Source organism: Hirundo rustica, chromosome 8 (assembly GCF_015227805.2).
Source record: "Hirundo rustica isolate bHirRus1 chromosome 8, bHirRus1.pri.v3, whole genome shotgun sequence".
NCBI classification, from domain to species: Eukaryota; Metazoa; Chordata; class Aves; order Passeriformes; family Hirundinidae; genus Hirundo; species Hirundo rustica.
The window spans coordinates 23,618,548-23,638,470 of NC_053457.1; the positions used below are offsets into that span (position 1 = coordinate 23,618,548).

Here is a 19,923-nt window from a genome sequence, read left to right on the forward strand (position 1 = left end):
CCCTCCACCACCACGTGCAGAAGTACCAGGGTTCTGGGCTTCCCTGTCCCTGGGGCATCGTGGGCAGTGGCACTCTGTGCTCTAGGCCAGCTCCTGTCATCGCTGTTCTGCTGAGTGCAGACAGCTCTTGCACAGACCGGTGGAAAACTTCATGGGTTGCTAATTTGGACTCATCTCCGTGGGCATCCTAGTGTTTTCTAGAATCAAATGTCCTTATGTATAAGGCTGTAGCTCCTGCTGTGTTTGCTGGCCTAGACAAGAGCAGGGATGCTTGTACTCTATACTTGGATTATAGAGCTGGCTTGGCTCTATAGGGTCACTTAGAGCCTCACCAGGAGCTCACTGAAGTTGGGAGAAAGACTTCACTGATCTCTGGTTCTGGTCCTAAGGTGTGCATGGTTAGAGGGAAATGGAGGTCTGATTTAAAAATCTCTGCATAGGAATAAATCCCTGCCTTTGAACAGCATGGTGATTGCACAGCACTGTTCTTCCATCCTCCCTGAAAATGTCGGCAGTTAACACCCACCATGCTGTGGGTGTTGAGCTGGGATGCTCTAGGCTTGCAAAGTGCAGGGATGTTTTATGGAAACAGGTAAAAAGGGGTTAAAGTGTGGTCATCTGGAAAGGGAGGAAACTTTATCTTCTCAGTGTGCTCCACAGGAGCCATAGAAGTGTGACTGACTTTTTTTTGTTTCTTCCCTGTTCTTGGAGCAGATCTCAAGACAGCAGTACCAAAATGCCCTGATGGCATCCCGGATGGACAAAACACCTCAGTCCTCGGACAGTGAAAATACTAAAATCGAACTGACTCTTACGGAGCTGCACGATGGTTTGCCAGACGAGACAGCAAACCTGCTGAATGAACAGAACTGTGTGACTCACAACAAGCCCAACCACAGTATGCACAGTGAAGGAGCCATCTAGGAGCTGACTCCCCACAACCCACCCATCCCATCTCCTCAGCAGGACCAGCCCTCGCTCCTTCCTGGCTCCTCCCCAAGTGTGAACACCGTTAGTGCGTGCTTGCAACACTGCTGCATCCAGTGTTCTGAGACCAAAGACTTTTGCATCCGTTCTGGGAGCAGAAGAGGAAGAAACAGGAAGAAAGGAGCAAAGAGCAAGAGAGACTAAAGACCCAAACCTAATTTGGGAATGGTGAGCCACCCTTGAGAACGATGAAAATTCTTCTTGCAAAGTAGAATTATGTTTATTTTTTATCTGTACTTTTGATCCTTGTTGGGTTTTTTCTCCTCAAACACATATGGGGAAGTTTAAAAGCTCCTCCATTATTTTTTCAAGAGAGATCATGTTTTTAAAAAGTATTTTGCAGAGTTTTAAATTGTTTCTGTCCCTCATGAACCTCAAATGGGCTCTGTCATGGTTTTGTGAATTGGCTCCAATGTCCTTAGGCCTCTTCTCACCCCTCTGTGGTCCTTTCTGTTCCCATGTTGAAAAAGTTAGTTACTGGTACTTGTATGTTATTTGTGTCGTAAGAATAAGCAAGCTTCAAGAAATCTCTGGTTTCAGCCACCTGGAGGACCCAGAGATGAGGATTATTACAGTCTTGCAGTTAATTTTCAGGGAAGGAGTGGTTACTCTGGTATTTAATAATGTTTCAAATTTCAGGAGGTTTCTTTGTTAAACAGGCAAAAGCATTATTACACTTACAGTTTTATAACCTCCAAAACCTTTGTGTGTGTTGAAGATGATACTGGGGGGAAGGAATTAATTAGCAAAACTGCAGTCTCGTGAAACGAAAGCCGGGTGTGATATTCCATAGTGAAGTAGTAACTGGGTGATTTTTCATTGATGTTCCTGACAATTGCATGGTGAAGTAACGTGTGCACCCTGAGATGCCAAGTCTTTGAACACTGCCGTGCTGTAGCGGTTTGTGCACTGTTACCTTGGCCAGAGCAGATGGTGCAGCCTTTGCTGAGTATCAGAACATCAGTCCCTGTCCCCCCCGTAATCTCCGATATTAACACAGAAGATGCTGCTACAATAACACCCAAAGTACGTGCTCCAGGTGACACTACACCTCTGCCAGTGCAAGGATGGGCACTGCTGAGGAGCCAGAACCATCCTCTCCTCTCCGAGAGCTGACAAAACTTTCCAGACGCGAGTGTATTGCACTTCAGGGATTCAGAGAGGTTCATTTCCAGGCTGCTCCCAGCCACATTCATTCCTTTGAGTGGATTTAGTGCATTTCCTTCTCTCTCGCCCCTTTTAACTGTCATTGTAGGGATTACCAAGGTAGCAGGACAGAGAGCCTCCCACCCAGCTGCCACCAGTGAAGGGCAACACATGCTTTGGGCAGCAGAAACCAATTCCTCCACCCAAAAAAAGGTACAGATCTGGGTACAGATTGGGTGCCAGCAAGAGGCACTCTATGGCCGTTATGCATCCTCCATTTCCACAGCAGAGTCTAAGTCCTTTAAATGAATAAGACAAGAAAGTTTTCCCCCCCAGTCTTCTCTACTTCCAGTGCTTTCTCAAAGAAAGTGTGAACACTGCCCTCAGTATCTGGATTGATAAATCAGGTCCCTGGCTATGTAGCATTTCTCTTTCTTTACACATGGATAATGTCTTTGGGGACATCCAAAGGAGCCTCCAGCCTCAAATGCAACTGCCAGAGCTCTCTGTGCCTGCAGGCCTGCCCCGTCTCTCCTGCTCGCGAGCTGTGGAAGGCACTCGCTGCAAGTTCCCGTGGTCTGTCTGTGAATGGTGGCTGGAAAGGTGCAATATTCCATTGCAGGATCTCCTGTGGGAATTGGAGTGTGTGGTGTCAGAGCCAATTGGGTTTGCCTGTCTCCGTCCTCCTCCTCTCTTTTCCAGCTTCAGAAAGCAGCCCTAATTCTTGCTGTCCACCCTGGTGGGAGCCGCCCATGAGGATGAAGTCCCTCCAACGGGCATAGAAATTGCACAGTATCCAACTTGTGCACCCAGTGAGGAGGAAACAGGCCCTCCAAAGCCTTGCTCTCACAGGTAGCTTTTTGCCTTTTTCCCATCTAAAAGTGTTTCCTTAGCCTCCATCCCACCAGCGCTCTGATGTTCACCAGCCCAGCACCGCTGAGAGCACACGGCTTGGTGGCAGCATGGGCTGGCCTAAGCCTTGTGCCTTCCCAGAGAGCTGCCAATATTGCACCTTTCTCACAGAACAAAATGTCCAGATGTTACAGTGTTTGTCCTCAGTGAGGGACTCATCTCGCCAGTTTTTATCTAGTGTTGCTGAATGTAAAAGTCTGTTGAAAGTGTTTGACATGGTGGTGAACTTGAGATGCAGTATCCGTTTTGTCAAACCTGCCAGAGGGGGGAAGGCTCAAGTCAAGGCAGCTCTCTCCGAGATGAGTTTGTTCGCTGGATCTGACTTCTGCTTCTTATGGCAGGTTAAGGATTTGTTTCAATGTCTGTTTCCCTCTGAAAAAAAGAAAAAAAGAAAAAAAAAAAAAAAGAAAAAATTAAAAAACGCCAATTTTTCCAACCAAAGCCATGTGATCCCAAAGCAAATACCTCCTGCTTCTGCCCATGCTGCACTGTTCCAAAATTTGCAGGTGATTTTTTGCATGACTGTTTTTCATCATTTGTACAGATCAAATAATGGAAAGTGAAGTAATTTCACTTAATTTCCATAAAAATAGTTGATTATAGATGTGTTTCATACAGAAATACGTACCTGACCCAGAAGGGTTAGGAGCTGCTACTACTAATTAGCTTGAAGAACAAAGCGTGGTCCTCTCTCCCTGGAGGGGAAAAAAATCCAGTCTCCCTGTTCTCAGGGTATTTACAGTTTTACTGTTTAACAAACACGAGGGGTTCCCGGCCCTCCTGGTGGGAACCGTCACTGCAGAGGAGCCCCGTGCCCAGCTCAGGATCCCTCTGAGCCTCGGGACGGCGTTTGCCAGTGCCAGGGCTTGGCTCTCCTGACGGCAGAGGAGATGCCACGGCATCCCATCCGTGCCCTTGCGGGGCTGTCCTGCCCGGGCAGATCTGCCCCCTCTGCCTCGCGTGGCGTTTGGATGCCGTGCTGCAGTGCCGTGAGAACCGGTCACCGCAGCGCAGGGCACCGGCCGGTGGCTTTGGGAACCGTTGGACTTGACCTCAGACCTTGGCCAGGCTTTGACTTACAGAAAGGATACTGCATCTTCCTGTGTCCACTCCTGCTGCCGCCTTCGTTCCCCTCGCCCGTCTGCTCTGGGTGCAGGCAGCAGGGTGGATGATGGCCTGTTGGCCGGGGGAGCCTGGGGAGGCATCTAGCCATGGTTTCTACTGTCAATACAATTTTGCACAAGAGTTCTTTGAAGTGAGGTTTTCAACACTAATATCTTAAATGCACAACTGTGAATTATATCTTTTACACTCCTGTTGGTTGAATTTCCTTTAAACGAAATGAACCTGAATCTGTTGTAACTATGATTTATTTTTTTAAATTCTGTGTATTGCCAAATCTTTGTAAAGAGTGAAGGAATGTTCTTGCTTTCCAGTGAGAATCTTTCTCCAAATGAGATTGACTGTGGTGATGTGGAGATCATACGAAGCACATTAGTTCTGAGAGGAGAGGGGCTCAGTGAGGGGCTCAGCAAACCAGCCTCAGCCGCTCTGTGCCGCAAGCTCAGACCCTTCAGAGTTTACAAAGTGCTTGTTGTCTTATTCCCAGCTTGTCAACACCCTGAAATCCTGGTGCAGCTGGAGACTGCTGTCCTGGAGAAGCTCTGGATGGGTTTATCCCACAGTGGGATGAGGAATGCTGGCAGGGTGTCTGGGCTGGCTGGTGGGCAGGGGCTCCAAGGCTGGTGTGGCAGGAGAAGGTGCTTCCCCCATCCAGATGAACCAGGAGAGGAAGCTCCACAGGGCAGATCCTTCTGCTCACTACTTCTGCTCCAAACCTATGTCATATATAGTTCCCTCTCACATTCTTTCTGCCCCATAAGCTCCTGCTCCAGACTGAGCAGGAATGGGATGATGCTGAGACCCGTGCTGGGGCAGCTGGAGCTGGCTGCTGAAGGTGTGCAGTTCTTGGGCCTGTTGGAAGAAGGGTTAGCCACTCACTCACATTGTGCTCGCTTTTTGTTCCTCCTCTCTTCTCCTGGACTCACTTCCCTTTTCCTCACCACTGGAGGCTTTTTTGTTTTTCTTCTTTTCTTTAAGTGCCTTTTTGTGTGGGTGGAGCTGGCAAGAGTAGGAGTCTCAGGATATGGCCCTTTGCACTCAGACCTGGAGAAAGCTCAGGGGCGGCAGGGCGAGCTGCCCCGATGGCCCACACGCATCACCCATTGCTGCTACTCAGCCTTCAGGGCCCAGCTTGGATGAGGGTGAGGTCTGGCACTGGTGGTGTCAAATCAGCCCAAAGAAAACCAAAGAGGTGGCTTTTGTGTGAGGGGCTGTTTGGGCAGCAGTGGTGCTTCCTGTGATCTCTGCAGAGCTCAGCCAAGGGGTGTGAGGGTGCTGATGGCGAGGAGCAGCCCTTTTGTCCTCATGAGCATCCTGCGTAAGTATCCTGCACGATGGAGAACACAGCCACGTTCTCCAGGACCCCTTGGAACATGCATCCTCCTTCTGCAGAATTACATTCTCTATAGAAATCATTCCCACAGGAAAGATGTACCATATTTTATACAATATGTAATACACACATCTGTGGTTTTAAATCTAGTACCTGTGTTCCAGTTGTCAGCTTATCCAGTGTCTGGAATACCAGTAGAAAACGGGCTGGGGGTGGGGAAGGATGCTGTAGAGTACCTCTTGTGATGCTGACTTGAGGCTTCATCCCAGAGGTGCCCACCCAGCACTGAGGGGTCTGTGTGTCCACACCGTGCCCTGTCCCAAAGCAGGAACCCTGGCTGTGGTGTGGCACAGCCCAGATGTGCTGTCCATCCCACCAGCTGGCTCCACATTGACCCAAAGAAGTACCTGTTCCCTGGATACTGAGGGTTGGTTTGGCCCAGTGGTGAAGTGATGAGCTCAACCAGCACAACTGGGCATCTTCCTATGGCACGGATGGGAGAGCAGCCTTCATCTGACTTAGCCTGTGGGGAGGACAGGCTCTGCACCACAGGCTGGGCTGGGCAGCTGCCCTCATCCCTGCACTGCTGCTACGCTTGGTCCTTCAGCTCAGGTCTCTTGTTGGTGTGATGTCTGTGGTGACTCTGGCCTCACTCCAGTGTGTGGGCAGCACAGGGGACCTGGACGTCCATGGCTTCTTGCAGAGCCCCTCAACAATCCTGCTTGGTGTCTTGTTCTTGTCCTGGAGCCTGGCTTCATGCTGGGTTGTGTTCCTCTGGGCCAGTCTCAGAGCTGCTTCCAGATGAGGAGATGCTGTTGCTGTGGGTCCGAGGTGGTATAGCTGAGCTTTTCCATCTGGTGTGTGCATATTTTCCTGAGCTTCGTGGATGGGAGAGGGTTGCTGGAAAGCTGCATCCAGCCAATGGCATGGTACAGGTGGTGTTTTCTTATCCTGAAGTCAGACTCTATAGCAGTTCTTTGCATTGGAAATACGGTACTCAAAGCTGCTGGTCTTCTGTCTCCAGCTGAAAAACATCATTCTCCTCTCAGGTTTTGCCTCTGGGCTCTGTTTTCCTCTGAGCAGATCTGATCACTGGGATCCTGCAGTGGATGGTGCCCCTGGCTGCTCTTGCTCCTTCAACGCTGTTTTCTGGCTAAGGAAGTGCTTGGTGTTTGATCCTCCCCCAGAAGCAGAGGTTTGGCTGGACTTGGCAGAATTGGCTTGTCAGGGAACTGGGCTAGAGGTTTGTCAGCTGTAGTGAGCCTGAAACATGCAAAGGCTGCAGGTGGCTCCAGTGCTCCAGGAGTGGATTTGGTTTCTTTGTTGTCTTCTCCTCCAGAAAGCAGCGTGGCAGTTGGTTGGCAGCAGGATTGACTGGGGAGGAAGGGCTTGTCCCAGCATTTGGTGCTTGGTGTAGCAGTCTAGCATCCCTTCTCAACTGTTTGCTAATCACAGGGTTTTATAATAGGAGGTGGTGTTTTATCCTCTGAGCATCACTCTTGAACCAAATCCTTCCAAATACAAGTGAAAAACTAGTTGGTGTGAGATGCCTTTAGTTGGAAGTGCCAATATGGAATGCATGTCCCAAAGATCACTGTGGGAGAGTGAAAGGTTCCTGATGAGCTCCTCTTCTCAGAAGTGACAGACTGGCCAGGCCTAGATCAGCTCCAGTGCCATTCCTGCTTTAAAATCTCAGGTCCAGCTGGGCTGGGCGGGCTTGGCTGGTGGGTTTTCACCCAAGGTACCTGCTCTGTCCTTCTGCATTGTGCTGGCTTGGATTCAGCAGCGTGGCTTCTGTGACAGCTGTGGTCACATCAGCTACAGCTGCTCCTCTGCTCCACTTGCTGGGCTTTAGCTGTGTTCAGGAAGGTGAGAAGCGGGGCCAGCAGTCAGGAACAGGCCATGCTGCAGCCATTCTGTCTTCATTTCTCACACTGAGGGTGGGAGATGCTGCTCAAGGGATTCTGCCTTTCTCAGAGTTCACATGGAGTTTGGAGAGTGGAAACCCACCAGGACCCCAGCAGCAGTGCTGCGGTCCCATTTCATCCATGTTCTCCTGAGCACAAGGGTGGCTTACCAGCAGTCCAGGGTCAGGCTCTGCTGAGGGACCTCAGAGCTCTTGGAATATTTTTTTTCCAGCAGAGCCAGCCTTGACATCTGAATCACCAGGCGGGTGCCTGGATGCCAAACACAGTGGATCTGAAACCCCAAATACTTGAGATGTGTTCCTGGAAGCCATGCGCAGCTGGTGCTCGGCAGCCAGAGGTCTCACACCAAACCTTTCTCCTTCCTGGCTGCCCTGAGCCCTGTCCTGGCTCCCCTTGGTCCCCCCAGTCTGGAACATGGTGGCTCTCCCTTTGCAGTGCATTTTCATGGCTGTCTCATCCCACTCCAGCCAGCTCTTCCCTGTGTCTTACTTGCCATCATATGTGGTCTTTGCGCGTTGTATCATATTGTACATGACTTCGGGTTTCCAGAGTTGTAGTGTTCTGACTACAGTATTTCTGTGTGTGTACATAAATCTGAATAAGCACAACTGAAATCCTGAATGAAGTGTATACGTTTCATATACTGATTGTCATACAAATTAATTTTATAATTATTCCAATTTTGTTGTAGATTTCCAATCTTTCCTATTTATTTTGTACCAGATTTATTTGTATATTTTGTGATTTTGTTTTAAAGCATTTTGTTTATTTCTATTCTTTTTAGATAAATGATGATTTTTTTTTTCTGTTGAACATTCCAGTTTATGCATTTTTCCCTCCTCTATGCTCCCCCCTCATTTCCAAGGGACAGATTTTGGCATGTGGGTGGTGGGGCTGATGTCTGCGATCCTGTACCCAGATCTCTGCTACTGGCACATTTAACGGTCTTTAATCTCCACTTCAGCTGCCAAGAGCCACAGAGAGGCCGGATCTTGTTCCTCTAGAGGCAGGTGTTGCTCTTCGCTTTGGTGGGATTGGGCCTGTCAGTCCTCAAGCTGGGGAGGGCTGTGCTGGTGGCTTTGCTGATCAGAGGCTGGCTGGGAAGCCGGTGGCAATGGCAAGCAGCTGACTTTTTGAAGTTCCCTCAAGGGTGAGGGTCTTTTTCTTTCAGTAATAAAAAGCCCTTATTTACAACCTGCTCTCCGTAGGTGCTGTTTGTCTCTGAGTGTAGAAGCCGTCGGTGTGCAGCGTGTTCTGCCAGGCGGGGCGTGACCGGGGGCTCCGGTGAGGGAAGTGCCTGGGGATGACGGCGGCTCTGTGGGACGGGAGAACTTGGTGGAGTGTGTCTGTCCGTCCCCCTGCACTTGGGTGCTGCTGCCCTCTCCTCTCATGTTGGGGTTTCAGCAGTGGAGGAGCTGTGTGGAGCCTGCAGCAGCAGAGGCATTTCTGAGCAGGAGAGCAAGCCTGTGCTCGGTCCCTCACCCACCATCACTTGCAGCTCACACTGGTGGAGGAAGAGCCCCTTTCCTGTGTGTCAGATACAGCCCTGCCATGAGCCCATGTTGTGCTTCTGCCACCACTCAGCCCCTCTCCTCCTCACAGCTGTTCCACCCACCTGCTCTTCCTTGCACCCAGCTTTTGTCATGCTCAGCTCTTGAGCTGCCAGACCCTGGCTCAGCGAGATGGACAGCAGATGCTCAAACCTTGTGGGGATTTTTGCTGCACCCAGTGCAGCCTCTGTCCCTGCTTCTGTGCTGCAGGAAGGCCCCGTTCCTCTGGACCTCGCTCCCCCATGATGGACAGGACAGTCCCAGCAGGACAGAGAGTGGCAGGTCCTTGAGGACTCCTGCTCCCTGTGTGTGCCTGTCCCTGGCAGCCTGTGGAAGGTGGTGGGATGCCTCAAGTATGACGTAAGTAGAATTAATGTGGAGGCCAACTTCAGGGCTGGCTCTGGTGGTAACGAGCAGCGGGAAGGAGGAACAGGATAGAGCCCAGGACTTCTGGAAGGGAAGGTGTAAAAGGCCAGATCCCTTCAGGGAGGTGGGATGGGTTTTGGCTGCTAGGTCCAGCGGCAGGCAGGGCGGGAGCAGTGCCCAAAGCTGTACCCAGGGCTCTGTGTCCTCAAGGCTCCAGCAGTACCTCCTGCCGTGGCCAGGCTCCACAGCCTAGTGGCCCACAGGGAGAGAAAGCACCCTTGTGCAGGGCCAGGGGGGACTGGTGGTTCTCACAGAATTTCTTTATCCATGTTTGCCGTGCTGGGGCCTCAGGCCGGAGGTTGGAATGGCTGCTGCTCAGGGACTGGCACAGGGCTTTGCACCCTCCAGCAGGGTTGGGCACATCCTGATACAGAGCTGCAGCTGGGCCTTGCTCTGCTGAGGAGGTGGCACAAAGGAAGAGGAGCTGGGAGCAGCTCTGTGGGCTGGACAGAAGAGGCGGTGCCCAGCACACGATAAGGGCAGGGAGCCTCGGGTTCCTGGCTCTGGCAGGGTTTGGTTCATGCAGCCCCCGTGAGCCTCCTCTGGCTCTCTGGAGCAGGGGTGGTGGGTGTGGGGTGCAGGGGAAAGTGGGAGACACCAGAAATCGGGTCAGTGAGAGCTTGGGGCAGGGGCTGAGGCCTGTTCCCCCCATGTTCGCCTTGCTTCCACCAGGCTTCTGCTGCAGGAGAGAATACTGCTGGTGGGCAAAAGCAAAGCATGTCTGTCCCTGGGCTGCAGAGAGAGCAGCGGGAGTTTTCCTGAGGCTCTGCAGAGTGATTGGAGACACAGGTACTGCCAGGCCATCAGCTTCTGGAAGTGGCAGCTGGTGCAGGTCAGCCGTGGGCAGCTGCCTGAGGAAGGTGTGGGCTGGAAACTTGGGCTGTGACCATGTCCCCAGTGCCAGCTGGGGCAGGAAACCTCACTCTGGCCCTTGGTCTGTGGTTACCACAATTCATGGTGGTTCATTCATCCCAGCACAGGATGGGTCGGATGGTACAAGGCCAGGCAGTGCCTGTGCGTCTCTCAGGCTTTGCCCGACATTTTCCCACCATGAAGTGAGGGTCAAATACTTTCCATTGCTCCAGGCTTGAAGACTCTTCTCCCCATCTCAGTCAGAAATAGCCCTGGGCTGGGAGTGAGCTATTTGTGGTGACTGATTGGGAAGGAGGAATGCATGGAGCTCCCCAGATCTCCCTTTCTGCAGCTGCATGCCTCCCACAGTTGCTGAGCTAAAGCTTAAAAAATTCAAGTAGCTATACTTGGAGAAATGAAGTTTAAACATAGCAGAGCCCAGCATGGCCTTCAGTGAAAGGGCTCGGGAACAGCTCCCTGGACCTTCCAGCAGCAACCACAGACCCACCCTCACTGTGGGTATGTTAGCTCCTCTCCAGGCCCCAAAACTGAGGTGTCAGGGACCCAGTGCTCTGGAGTTTTCAGTAATCCCTGAAGTGTCAGGTGTTGAGTGTTGGCCACCAGCTGTTGCCATTTAGTATTGCTTCTCTGTCTGGCACTGTGGTCCTGGTCCTGAATATCCTTCTGTGGCGGTGCTGAGGGAACCTCCTCAGGTGTGGTTTGGTTGACCTGAGGAGTTTGTTTGTTTGTAGGGGAGGGTTGAGCTCAGGAGAGCCTGGGGCTGCCTGTCTTAGCTGGGCACAGCTTCGTGTTGCTGTGTGGCAGTGTGGCAGCACTGGCCTTCCCGGGGTATTTGTCTATTTAAGCAGGTTTGTAGCTCCTGGTGAGCACAGGCTGTGCCGTCCCCTGCTGCCACCCTGGCCACGTGTCTTGTGGGGCCAGAGGGACAGGAAATGGTCCTTGGTAACATCTGTGGGAAACAGCCCTGGCAAGACACAGTGCTGGAGGTAGTGGCAGTGTAGGGATGGTCCCCTTCCCACCATGAAAAAGACCCTTCTCACTCTGTGTGTCAAAGACAGAATGTTTCTCTGCCCTTCCCATGCTTTCCTGGCTGATGCAGATGGGAACAGAAGCCTCGTGCCCAGGCATGCCCTTATAGAAAGATCCACTGCCACTGCTCCTCAGTGCTTTACGTGACCAATTCCTAAAGGTGCTCTCACTGTTCCCCAGTCACCCATCCTGCTGTGACCCCATAGACCAGTCCCATCTCTTCCTACCCACTCCAGCACAGCCCTCATCGTCTCAGCAACATACCACAAAGCACCAGGCATTTCTTAGAAACATCATTTATTGACTTGAACAACTGCCACTAGAGCAGCATTTTCCTGCTCAGATGGTGGTGGTGTAGTTTTTCTTCTTTTATATTCTACTAAGGTACTTTAGAATGAAAAAAATTAAATGAGTTTATGGTACTGAAACAACAGTCAAATTCATTACAAGAGGGCCCTCGTTGTAATCCCTTTGCAGCGAACGGCAGAGGCTGGAGTAAGTGAGGCCGCACCCATGACTCAGAGGAAAACCACAGGGCACCGCTGCCCAGCTGTGTGCCAGCTCCGTGCCTTCCCCGGGCACAAGGACTCCCTGCCCATCCCCGGGACACCCCCAGGCAGCAGCCGTCACCCTCCTTGGCCAGGGACGCAGCCCTGCCCACCACGGCCGGCAGCGGGGCTCCACTCGCTCCGCACCAGCCCAAGGAGCAGGGCAGCTGCTGCACGGGCGGGAGCCGCCGTGGGGCTGGCCCTGTGCCATGTGCTGTCTCCTAGTTTGGGGCAGGCCCATGTGGCCCGCAGCCCCCGGCACAACAGGCCCTTTCACTTCAGATGGTGGCTGGGGTTGGTTTTGGGATGCTTCGCTTAAAGTTGAGAGGACAGAAAAGTCAGGAGGAACACAGAGCGACTAATGTTATGCTAAAGCAACAGCTTCAAGCTCCTGGGTTAGTTTTTACTGCTGAAACTGGAGGAGTTGAGAACAGAGTGCGCAGCTCAGCTGTTTGAGAAATGCCCTGGAAATTATGCATCGCATGGCAATGGTGAGCGAGCTTGGAGACACCGGGAGAGGATAACGAGCGGCTACAAGGCGAAACGTGTATGGCAGCAGATGTGCAAGAGCTGGAATCTCACTGCCATCCATCATGGCTGGAGGAGTCAAACCACTTACACAGAGAAACTCATACCAACAGAAGGTAAACTGAGTGTGCTGGAAGGCACAGCAACACCCTAGCTAACATGAGGAGGGGGGATTATGTAACCCAGGAGCAGAGGGTTAAGGGCAGCAACCTAATGGGCAGCAGGATTTGGATAATTTTGTCTCCTGCAGGGCCCAGCACCTCCCTTCTGTCTCCACAGAGAATGTAACAAATGCCAAAAAACCGTTCACAGGACACTGTTCAAATGAAACACATCATGGAAAAGGGAGAAACATGCAGCATCCCAAAATGTAATGGGAGTAGCATAAGAGCACAGGCGGGCAGTCCAGTCTGAATGCACCACCCAGTTAGAATCCATCAGCTTTTTGAACCGTCTGCAAAACCGAAAACAAGGGTCTCCTCCTAATTAGTGTTAATTTGTTAGAAGTTTCCAAATACTTTCAAAATGTGCCTTTGCAAGAATCACACCCCCCAACCCATCACCCCAAGGGCCCCAACAACAGAATCCATTCCTGATCACTGCTAGAGTCATGGTTTATCTTCAGAAATACTTGGGTTTTTCCTTCTTACTCCTCTTCCTCTTCTTCTTCCTCCTCTTCCTCTTCCTCATCATCATCTTCATCGTGGCAATGTGTGATTTCCTGAGGTGCCTGGGGGAAGAGGTTGGGCGGTTTGATCTCACTGATGGAACGGGTCAGTTGGTGCCGCTTGTAGTCGGAATCTTTGAAATCCACCGAGGTGCGATTGCGTGTGGCCATCGGCGACTCCTTCTCATTGATGTCGACGTGCGTGTGCTCTACTGTGGACTCGTGTGGCATCTGCACATGGAACAGAGAGAGCAGGTGACAAGGGCTGTCCCCGTCCCAGGCTGCCTCCCTGAGACACACGGAGAGCAAACCCCAGAATGCACCCATTTGGTCTACAGTCTATCAAATGCCACCAAACCCTCCAAGGTGCTGTTGTGTCCTGTGGAAGTGACAATGGACTCAAGCACCTTTGGGACCCCTGCCCACCTTCCTGGGACTGCAACTCACCAGAACGTGGGCGGCTCTGAAGAGGTAGCTGAAGGGGTAGTAGAGGAGGTTGATGAAGGAGGCTGCATAGAGGTCAGCGTAGCGCATCACCTGGCTGGCAAACAGCGTCTGCCGAGAGCCGCTGCGGAAGAGGCTCCCCATCATCCCGTAGCACATGTCCATGTCGTGGGTCACTTTCTGTGAGGAAAGGATGGGTCAGATCCTGGGCCAGGCAGGCAGCACCTCGGAGCCACAACACTGAGGCAGAGCGCCCTGAGGGCTGGGGGCTACGTGAGACCTGCAAGGATCTCCAGCAAGGCTTTCTGTGCTTGTATCCCTTGGCATCGGGGCACAGCTGAGCCCCAGGTAACAGAAAGGAAAGTGGCAGCAGGCTCAGGGCCAACACTGCCCGAGGCTGGCACCCCAGGGCCGGCTGAACAAGAGGCTACAGCCCCTCTGAGCCTGCGTGTGCCACCGCCACGTGCTGCAGCAGTGAGCACCCTCAGCCAGTGCTGCTTGTGGGCACGAGGAGAGGAACCCCATTCCAGACCAGGCTGCCTTTCAGGAGAGCCAGTGACACCAGTGAGCTGAGACAAAGCGGCTTTGCCAAGCCTGCTGTGCCCACCCAAAGGCAGAGCAAAGCATTTCAGGACTGAGCAGTGGGGTTGGGTTGTTAAGCCCTTTGGGATCCAGAAGGATGAAAAGGGATTTTGATGATTGGTACCTTAATGCGTCTCTGGATGGAGCTGATGTCGGGGCGTTCATTGCTGCTACTGTCCAGATGCCTAGTTACAGGCGAGAAGGTAAATACATGGTGTGAAAAGTCTTTCAGAACCAGATGCTGTGGGATGGGGCTCGGGGGAGGGAGGCTGGTCTGGAGGGGAAGAGCCCAGGCCCGAGTCAAGGCTCCGGCAGCAGTGCCGCTAACCCAACCCCAAGGTTTTGTCACGGCTGCTCATTATCCGGGCAGTGAGAGGCAGCATGAAAGTTGTCTCTGTTTGAACACTCACTTGTACAGCTCGGCCAAGAAAATGTCCAGACTCTGCAGCTCTTCGAAAAGGGCTGGAAAATCCAGAAAATAAAGGGGAAAAGGGTAAGTTTAAACTGTTGAAATGAAAAGCACTGAAAGTGAACCTACTCCCTTACCCACTCCCCTTGCATGGCAGCAGAGGGACACTGGAGCAGGAATGCTGGAGGCAACTCATGGCCTCTGGGCAGGGAGAGGGGTCAACCACATTCTGTAGCATGGGCAGAACTTTGGGCTTGGTTTCTTGGTTGGCCTTTTTGTTATCGAGGCTGAACCTTTGCAGCTCTCACCAAAGCCTTCCAACCAGCCATGGGGCCACTTGCATAACCCCCAGCCCTATTTACACACCAAAGGGCAAACCTGGGAGAAAAGCAGGAGCGCTGGAGGATGGGAAACACACAGCACTTTGGTGACAGAGCAGCAGAGGGAGTGGGAGGAACGAGGAGGAAGCAGCTGGTGAATAGGGACTCCCTGCAGATGGGAGAGCAGTCATGGCTCGGGCATTACAGGGAGATTAACCCAGGTCTTGTCAGATAGTTTTTTTAACATAGAAGCCACAGCTCCATATGTGCAGAGCGGGAGGAGGTCCTGGGGTTATTGATGAGGAACAACTCAACCCCACCCAGCTGCAGCTTCTCCTGTGGTCAAGGCAGCACTTGGCCGATTACACACAACAGCCTGGGAAAGAGCACAGAAAAGGCCTGGGACCCCAAGGCCAGCCCACAGAGAGGCACCCCAGCTCCTGCCACCAGCATCCAAACCCAGTGAAAAGGACCAAAAGGAGAAGTGGCAAGCCAGGGTGATCTCTCCCCTGCACCCCTAAGCCCTGGCGATCTCAGGGGTGCAGCATCAGACAAGCAAGAGCAAAGCCTGGCCAGGGGCTTGCCCGGCTCCTGACCGCTTTTGTCTGTCCAGACGTGCAGCTCCTGCGCCAGCTCGGGGATCACCAGGAAGGTCCGCCAGCCCTGGCGTTTCTTGGATTTGAGGATGTCTCCAAAGATATGGTCTCCGATGTACAAGATATCCTTCCCTTTGGCCCCCAGCAGGTCACAGACTGTGTCCGAAGAGCCTGAGGGAGGAATGGCGTGGCTCAGAACAGTGAGCCAAAACAGGTGCATTTTCCTCCCAGGAACCTCCATCGCTCGACCATGGCTGCCCTGGACACTGCTCACCTGCCTGGGAGTTCACCCAGGAGCAGCTTTGCCTATGCACACCCCAACATGAAAGGCAGCAACAGAGGCCATGCTGCCTCCCCCGCAATGTGAGAGTAATGGAGCCCCAGGTGTCACAGAGAGCTCTGTATCCACCCACTGCCCTTCCCTGGCTTGGCAGAACCTTCCAAGCATCTTCACGCTGGTGGCAGCACCTTTAAGTACAGCTGGGGACACTGCACTGGGCCAGCTGCAGCCACCCCTCCACCACAGGCCCTGCAGGCATTTCCCAGAGCCCACCCTGGCAAGGAAGAAAAGGACATTTGAGGAAGAATGGAGGCATCTCCTCCTTGCACTGTGCAGCTCTGATCATGGAGAGCTTCTGGTGCAGCGTGCAGAGGGCACGAAATGTGCTTTGGGAAGCACAACCTTGCCTGGCACAAGTCCTCTCACAGCTGGAGTGGCTGAAGGCCACATCAGAGCCACTCCAAGCAACGAGAAGGGTTCCTGCCTCACCTCCCGAGTACACGATGCCGTGCTGCAGCGGGCCAGTGTAAGTACCAATCTTCAGCTTCCCAGTCACCTGTGGAAGGAGGTGTTGTGTTAGTGCTGAACAGCTGGTGGTCTGGATCTTTTCTATATTGATATGTCTGTCTGTCTGTCTGACTCCCAAGCAGCCCAGAGGTGGCTTTCCGACTGTCACCTGCAGTGTGTAGGGAAGCCAGCAAAGCCTTGAGGTGCTGAGGTTGCTCAGGGATCACTAAGAAGAGACTCCAGCCCACAACCTCTAGGGCAGGTCCTGTCCAAACACTGCACTGTCACTGAGAGATGCCAAGCAGGAGGTGCAGGAGCCCTTCCAGCCATGGCGGTACCCTCCACTGACCACTCACCGTGTCCACCTGCCGCAGTACAGTGCCCTCCCCGAAGAAGAGGGGTTTTCGTGCATCCACCAGGATCAGGTCAAAGTAGGACTGCCATGGCCGATGGGCACTCCCAGGCTACAAAGGCAAAAACAAACCCCAGAATCAGGCACGACACAAAAATCCACGGGGAATTTAACTGGAGTGTCACTGTCCATAGCCATGAGCTTGTGACTTTGCTGGTCCATCAAATCCCTTGGCTCATGCCTCTCGTGGAACAATGCTGTGTTGCCAGCACCATTTCCTAAAGCATTCCCCTTTTGCCATGAGCCCAGCCCATCCCAGTCCTAGCAGAGGGGGCTGAGGACATGGTGTGAGACAGGAGAACAGCACCCAACATCCCTGTCAGGGCACAGCTGCCATGTAAAAAGACGCTGTAAACGACACCCTGCCGCCGTTCCTGAAGGTGACATCCCACACAGATCCAGACACCTGCAACTCCACGGCTTCACCTTACAGGGTACTTTTGCCAAAGGTGGGAAAATGCCTGGACTGTATCCCACAGAGCATGGCTTTGAATCACAGCCCTGCCCAAAGGATACCGAGCCCTCTCTGCTCCCTGTGTCCGCACTTTGTGAGATCAAGACCACAGTAAGGGGCTTCTTTAGCTGTCAGTTGTGGTGAGTATCTATGCTCTCAAAATTTCCCTCTTGGCTGCCTCTGCTTTTAAAGCAGTGTGAGAACACATCTTTTGAACATGAGATAGCCTCACACTGGGAGACTGAAACAGCAGTACGAATTTGTATCATAAACCTTTCTCCAAAAGTTTCAGGGCTGAGTTTTGACCTCAGAAAAACAGAAAAAAAAAAAAGCATAACTAAAACTTTGGAGTCATGATAATTAAGGCACAATCAGCCATAAATGTTTCTGCTGTTTTATAAAACGATTTCCTTTCCATCATGGCCCTTTTTAACAACATCCACACCGTTGTGCATTATTTCTAAGAAATCTGGCTATAAAATGCCACAGTTGAAATGTTTTATCACTGAAATAATGTTATCATTAACAGAGATTATCATTTGAGACCAGATAATGTCCCTTTTCTCTTTGTTATATTGTATTTGCTTTGATCCCATTCAAACAGGACACAAAACAGCAAGTGTATTTTAACCAGATTAAAGAACTAATCCCATGCAGCCGATGAAGCAGGATTAAAATGCTTTCCAGCTACACAGATAATTAGGCACATCAGTGTCTACTGCAACCACAGTCTAGAATTCACATACCTTTGGTCCATGTGGAAAGTCAAACAAGTAGGTCATAATTTTCTAAAAGAGAGAAAGAAAGTATTTAAATATGTGCTTTTAAACATGCATTTGTGTAGTTTATAAAAGCATAGTTTTCTGATTTTATCTTTTCAGATTACGGAACTTTTAGATCTTACACAGAAGGTAGCATAAGATTTGGAGACAAAATGATTGGAACAGGACAATGATAGGAACAAAACCAGTAGTTTTTATAATCAAATAACACAGTTGCCTGAGAAAACTGCACACTGCTTCAGGCATATCTTGCAACACTTTAAAATGGCACATAAATCTTTAGATTAGCAGTGCTGCAACATCCTGACATTCACCTGGAGTTGGAAGTAACCATGTTTATTTCTCAGCTTAGCAGAGAAACAGCCCTTTCTGGGTCTCAGACCCCTCCAGGACCTTGGTTTGGTGACCTGTCTGTGCTCAGACTATCTATCTCCCTTGAAAGGGAAAGTCTGCATTTTAAAGGATGCTAAAATCCAAAACTGAGTATCACTTTCCCCTTACAGCCTTTTAATTGCTGAGGAACTGAATGAAGCACAGAGGACTTAAACCAGGCCTGCACCAGCTCAGCATCAGAACCAGGATGACAAAGGGTGACTCAGGACATCATCTACGTCCACCACTAACCCATCCTACACATAGATTAGAAAACACACAGTTCTCCAGCAGAAGATGTCCCCTCAAAACCCATCCAAATGACTGGCTGGCTTATGCTTATCCCATGATGTACCAACCCAACAATTCAAGCAGCACTTACGTCTGTGTATTTATAGTCACTGTTTGTGACGAGAAACACCTTCCCCACTTCATTCATGCGGCTGAGCAGCAGCGGCAGCTTCCCCTGCAAGCCAAGGGGAACATCCAAGTCACACACAAAAGTTACAGACATTCATCGTGGGAAAAACACTCAACTATGATACCACCAGACAAAAGAAAGGCAAATCAAACCATCGAGCAAGCAAACTCACGTGTTGTGCACTGGCCAGAGCCAGGAAAGCTGCTGGTCCATCCAGGTCACCCCTCCAGAGCACAGCCCAGGGGAGGAAGGCGAGGGGGAAGGGCTCAGCAGGGCTGCAGTGCCTTTGCCAACCACAGTGCCAGGCACCCTGTGCTGCTCCCACCGATCTGCTCCAGCTCCAAGTCCGTTCCCGAAATGGGCCCAGAGGCAGGTGAAATCTGAGCTCACGAGCCACAAGTTGGAGCGCATTATAATTCCAACCTCAAATTAGGGAGAATTTATTCCTGGGGCTATTTTTATTGAATCTGAAATCTCAGTCCATTGCCAAAATAGCCGATTACCTCACTGAAGAGTTACCTAAGAATTCTGCAGGCGTGTAACTAGAAACAAGGTTAACTGCTTTAAAGCAATAATCTACCACAGAGCTTATCTAAACTGAAAAATACTTACTCTGTAAGTGGTCCAGAGGGGGCTTGTACACTGCAGAGGTGGCAGGAGTAAGGGAGCCACTGGAGCTTGCTCAATTAGATGTGCTGAACACACATTTTGGGATTATCAAGAGACTAGACACCGGTGAGTCTTTCAGATCTTTCCCTCAGTCCCTCATGGCTAAGTGTAACTTTTTGGTCATGTGGATAAAAAGATGCTCAACTGTTGCTTTTTAAAGAGAGGTTTGCTTGGGCAGAAAAACATGGGCAGGGAACACAGTTGCATTCACCACTGAAAAAACATCAGCTTTGCCAGTGTGTTCACCTTGATAACATTTCCTCTGGCTTTTATATTTTACGTATAAAACTGTGCACATCAATACAAAATCAGGTGGATCACTGGCTCAGAATAAAGGCTGCATCCAAACTTTCCATTTTGTCTTTGGTTATTAGAATAGAAATCACAGCCTAATCTGTTTTGTGATTTAGTAAAGCAAATCAGCATGTTTCTTTCTTGCCTGCTTAGTCAGTACCCAATGTTACACAGCACAAGTAAAGTAACTTCACACTTACATCTTTCACCACGTACTTCTCCAGGTTCTCAAGGGTCTTTTCCTTAAGCGATCCCTGAAATAGAAACAGAACCCAGTGAGGTCATGGAAACTTATGACGTAAGAGACAACAAAGTAATGCCAACTTTCACAC

The 19,923-nt window shown here is 51.1% G+C and overlaps 2 protein-coding genes across 5 annotated transcripts in view; one reads left to right on the plus strand and one right to left on the minus strand.

Moving 5' to 3' along the window:
* The window catches only part of CNNM2 (cyclin and CBS domain divalent metal cation transport mediator 2), a 117,708-nt gene extending 109,086 nt beyond the window's left edge, over nt 1-8,622 (plus strand). The window contains exon 7 of the mRNA XM_040070820.2: nt 715-8,622. Coding sequence (XP_039926754.1) covers nt 715-924 — 210 coding nt within the window. The 3' untranslated portion in view covers nt 925-8,622. The remainder of the gene's footprint in view (nt 1-714) is intronic.
* A 2,964-nt stretch (nt 8,623-11,586) lies between these two features.
* The window catches only part of NT5C2 (5'-nucleotidase, cytosolic II), a 66,393-nt gene continuing 58,056 nt past the window's right edge, over nt 11,587-19,923 (minus strand). For all 4 annotated transcript variants that reach the window (XM_058421439.1, XM_040070867.2, XM_040070870.2 and 1 more), the window contains 10 exons: nt 19,792-19,845; nt 18,590-18,673; nt 17,800-17,841; nt 16,544-16,651; nt 16,170-16,236; nt 15,401-15,571; nt 14,486-14,537; nt 14,200-14,260; nt 13,497-13,673; nt 11,587-13,280 (listed from right to left, as the gene is read on the minus strand). In XM_058421439.1, coding sequence (XP_058277422.1) covers nt 13,029-13,280; nt 13,497-13,673; nt 14,200-14,260; nt 14,486-14,537; nt 15,401-15,571; nt 16,170-16,236; nt 16,544-16,651; nt 17,800-17,841; nt 18,590-18,673; nt 19,792-19,845 — 1,068 coding nt within the window. In that variant the 3' untranslated portion in view covers nt 11,587-13,028. The remainder of the gene's footprint in view (nt 13,281-13,496; nt 13,674-14,199; nt 14,261-14,485; nt 14,538-15,400; nt 15,572-16,169; nt 16,237-16,543; nt 16,652-17,799; nt 17,842-18,589; nt 18,674-19,791; nt 19,846-19,923) is intronic.